This window comes from Charadrius vociferus, unplaced genomic scaffold (assembly GCF_000708025.1).
Source record: "Charadrius vociferus isolate BGI_N301 unplaced genomic scaffold, ASM70802v2 scaffold751, whole genome shotgun sequence".
NCBI classification, from domain to species: domain Eukaryota; kingdom Metazoa; phylum Chordata; class Aves; order Charadriiformes; family Charadriidae; genus Charadrius; species Charadrius vociferus.
The window spans coordinates 777,821-782,444 of record NW_009646956.1 but is presented as its reverse complement, the minus strand read 5'-3'; the positions used below and the strand labels follow the sequence as shown (position 1 = coordinate 782,444).

The 4,624-nt window shown below is 49.3% G+C and overlaps 1 protein-coding gene across 1 annotated transcript in view; it reads right to left on the bottom strand.

Annotated features, from left to right (window-relative positions):
- Positions 1 to 3,929: 3,929 nt before the first annotated feature.
- PVRL1 (poliovirus receptor-related 1 (herpesvirus entry mediator C)) overlaps positions 3,930 to 4,624 on the bottom strand; it is a 16,835-nt gene continuing 16,140 nt past the window's right edge. Inside the window, 1 exon segment of the mRNA XM_009895156.1 lies at positions 3,930 to 4,509. Coding sequence (XP_009893458.1) covers positions 3,968 to 4,509 — 542 coding nt within the window. The 3' untranslated portion in view covers positions 3,930 to 3,967.

The window sequence follows — 4,624 nt, the reverse complement described above, 5'->3', positions numbered from 1 at the left end:
GAAAAACTGAGGCACAAAGGGACAAGTGGAACTGTCCCCTGAGAAAAGAACAGATTGATTGCCACTCTGCCTCCCCCCACAGCGCTGGCACTGGGAGGCCCTTGGGGCCACCAGGCAGCTTGCCTCTCCAGGGTGAGTACTGCACAGTCTCCAGCACCTTCATTCCCCTGCAGCACCTCCCAGGAAGCTGGATGCACATGGTCTTCAATTTGCTGTCTCTACTGAGCTCACCCTCACATTTGGGTAGAGACAGGCACCGCTTTCTTCTCCATGTGGTGGAAAAGCTGATCTAATTATCTTCAAGGGTCCCATCACAGCAATTTAACTCAGAGAAGGGAGTGATGCTATTACCGGATCAAAACGGCTCTCAGATGAAACACCAATCTGATTTCGCCACAACTACTTCTTTTTTCTTCTACCTTGCTATGGATTAATGGCTAATCACTTGGTTAATTACCACCCCAAGAGCCTCTTGGCCAATTAGCTGACCTTGCAAGGGACAGCAAGAAGCAAATGGCTGCACAGAGGTGGCACTTCTCTATGGCTGTGGGGATAATCGCACCAATGGAGTAATGCTGAAGGGCCCAAGGATGACAGGAATGCACTACTGAACCTTGAACTTGCAGGGTATCTGACTGCTGTGCTAGGCAATACTGTCTAAGGATCTTCCACTCCAGACTTGCTGAAGTTCTGGATGAAAAATAGTCTTTTGACCCCTCTTCTGAACCACCCTGATGAGCTAAGTGGCTGAGCTATTTCCTAGACTTGTGTTCATGCAGTACTGGGGAGCAAAAAGTGTGATGTAGCAGAAAGGGAACTGTATATAGGCTCTAGCTTGGAAATACCATGTTGTTCTGCTATCTCCTTTTCTTTCTCTGAGTCCCACTGGTGTTTTTGAGCCCTGATTCAGACAATTGTGTGGACACAGTGTGAATGGGCAATGAATAAGCCAAGGAGGCTACATCTCAAAAAATGACATCTAAGTGCAAGGCTAATAACTCCCAAGGCATATTTCTTAGGACTCTTTGTTTGTATTTCCTGCAAGCCATACCTTAACTCAGGAACAGTTACACTGTCCCATTCTCTCCCAGGCCTGTCTGCTCCATTTGCAAGGCTTTGTACCTTTGATCTTTAGGACACAACTTCACTGCGGGCCAGGGCCCCGCAGTGCTGTGGAGTCAGTGCAATGTGAATTTGCCGGATCAGACCAGTGACCCCTGCCTGTTACTAATACAGAACATGAAAGCATTGCTGCTGGACCCTGCAGATTTTATAAAAGGTTATTTTATTGCAAATCCATCTCCTTGCAGCACGTATCTGTGCTGGGGGAAATTTGCAGAGGAGGGTCTGTGCCACCATTTTCCACTCTGCGCTTGGTCATGGACCACCCAGAGTTTGGTGTTGGAGACGTTGTCACAACCCTCTTTAGAGCCTAGTTGTGAAATTCAGATCTAAAGGATTATTCACTTGAGAGATGGACTTTGTTGAGCTTTAACTCTGAACCACAAACTATGCAGGATCCGCAGCATACCGCATGTTACATTAAAGTAAGCTGTGGCTAAGGCTCAGCAATGCTGCTCTGTCCTGATCCAGATTACAGGGTTCAGACTTTGGGGAATTAAAGCCCTGGTTATGTTGTTCTCCCAAGGCACTGGAAGGAAGTCATTCCCTCTGCAGGTTTACAAAACACCTAATAATCAGGCCCTACTAGTAATCAGAGATATGGAGAGATGTTAGAGATTTCATTTTCTTTACTGGGGGGTTGCTTGGTAGCCAGGTGCTCCTGGTGGCAGTGGACGGACAGGGGAAGGTTTAGCCATATTTTTTAAGGTTCAGCCCAAGAGATCCCGAGGGAATTTCTATCTGCCCTGTTTTGAGTGGACACAAAGCAGCCTTCCTGTGACATCTGGCTGTTCTGCCAGAAGCCAGGAAGCAGGGAGGGCTGGCAGGAACAGCAGAAAGATTACAGCGTAACAATCGGATTTCCCACTCCCCTACACCACTAACGCAATAGGAGCAAGCTACAAACTGTGGATGGCTCAGGCTGAGCTTCACATTGCCTGGACAAAGCACCACATGCTAAAGGAAAGCATTGGAGGCTGCCTAGATCAGAGATCTGACCTTGACTCATCTGCGTGGGTCTGACTCTCCACCTTGCCTTTTGTAGCAGGATAACCACTGGATGCTATGGAACAAAACCCAGCGGGTAAGGCAGGAGGAGAATTAGTCCTGCTATTTTTAGATGTGCATGATAATACAGCTCAGAAAACTGGGGATTTCTTTTCAAACAAAAGATTTATTTATACATCAAATTAAAAAAAAAAAAAGAAACAAAACAAAAACAACCTACGAGAAGAAAAATAATCCCCAACCCAGTGAATCTAATTTGGATATGGTCAGTGTCAGACAGGGGGCCCTGAAATCTGGAATCCCATTTATCCACAGAGCAGAGATAGCAGCAATCCAAGCCTCCCCATCACAATGCAGTGGCTCAAGGGAAGGACGAGATCAATACCCCAGGCTCGCTCCTTCCTGCCCTGTCTACCAAGCCTTTGCTTAGTAGAGGGATGTGGTATTGAAAAAGTGGCAATCAATGCAGACTAAGCAATATATCTAAGGGCTGGGGTTGTTGCTAGGAGAGTCAGAAAGAAGTGCCCTCTTGCTCTGACCCAAAAAAAAAAAAAGTGTAAACACATGACAATTAAGTCTTAGTGGTATGATAACATTTAGGGACCCGATCCTGTACTGCAGCCCTCAAAGACACTGGATGGGAGGTCTGCCCTGCCAGGCTCTGCAGACCAGAGCTGAAGGCAGTGAGTTTGTGGGAGAAGTGAAGCGGTATCGGTTGGTCCCCTTCCCCAGGCAATGGCAGCAAGGTGTGTGCACGATACACTGCGCACAACTGTTGTGCCAGTTAACTGCTCTGTGGCTGGTACTAGCAACAACAACAGCAACAAGAACAAAAAGAGCCAGCATTTCTCTGAGCCATCACAGGGGAAAAAATGTCAACAATAAATACTCCTTTTCTTTCTTTTAAAAGAACACTCAAACAAAGACAGAAAATGAAAAGCCATGAAATAATAAATTGTGGGAGGAAAATGGCAGCTCTGTTTCCCTGCCCTGCTATCAGCCCATGCACCTGGGGTTTGTTCTAGGGCTTTTTCTCCCTCTTCTCTCCTCTTTTTCCATTTATTGAGTCATTAAAAACTGGAGTGGATCTCCCCAGGCGTGCAGTGGGCAATGGGAACACTACCCAGACCCCACTGGAAAGGAAGTGATTAGGAAAAAAGAAAATCAGTTCACCTGATAATGGCACCTATGTTTCCATTGCCATAAGCTTTCCTGGTCTCTGTCCTTCTACGGACAGCCCACTTGACCCCCTCCCAAGGTTAAAAAAAAAACAAAGACGACAACATACAAACAAATTCCAGTGTTTCAGGGGTGCGGAAGTGGGAGGAGGAACCTCAGGGAGAGAAGTGGGGCCGAAGGGCACTCTGAGACATGAAGACACAAACAGAGTGTAATATACAGGCTGGGCAACAGTCGTTAAAGCAAATAGTAACACCTAAGCCACCGACCAATACAAACACCACAGAAGGGGACGAAAGTCGTCAAGAGAAATTAAAAAGCAAAACCAAAACCGAGAAAATAATTACCCAACCTCCCACCTCCCATACGCCCAAAAATTGATCTGTAAGCAAAGCCGCCCTCCCTCCCCGCTCACCCCAGCCCGCCCTGCCTGCCAGTGCTGGAAGCGTCCAAAGTCTCTGCCGAGCGCCCAGGGCTGGCTGGGGGCGTGCGTGCGGCTGCGGGGGGTGAGCGTGTGTGCAGTGTGTGTGCAAGCGGCCATGGCACGCTCAGCTCCGCTCGGCTCCGCTCGGCAGGGATGCAGGGGGAGTGGGAGGGCATCACTTGCGTGTACGTGTTTTTGTGTGTGTGTGTGTGTGTGTAGCAATGGGGTGCCGAGCTACACGTACCACTCCTTTTTGGAAATAAAAGATCCGTCGTTCTGTGAGACCATGTTCTCCGCTATGTCAAGCTGCTCAGGGTCATACTGGAAGCCGAGTGTCCTTTCGTCGTAAGGTTCGGGGTGCGCCTCCCCCTCGTCTACCGTGAAGTAAGGCCGCTTAGCATCCTCCTCGTATTTGTTAGGGCCGCCCAGCTTGCGCTCGCCTCCTGCATCCTCGTCCTCGTCTTCATAGGTGCTGCCGCCCAGCGGGCCCGGCTTCTTCTCGTCATCTGAGTCGTCGGGATACTGGAGGTTCTGGGCCATGGGGGGGTGATGTTGTGGGATGCCAGCCTTGCTGTAGCCATTGCCGTACACGTGCTTCTTTGTGCTGTAGTCACCCTTGAAGGTGTGACGCCGGCGCCGGAGTACCACAAAGAGCACCACGGCCACCACCAGGACCAGCGAGACTCCTCCCACTATGCCCCCAATCACCGGTGTGGGGATGTTCGGCTGCACCATGGATTTGCGATCATCAATTGGAGACGGGGTGTAGGGAAATTCTGGGTAGGAAAAGACAGATGGAAGGGGGAACAGTGTCAAACCATGCGGAAACGCGCCCTCCCTCCATGCTTTCATTGCCATTTTTGGGGGGTGAGGGGTGGGAAGATGAGGGTA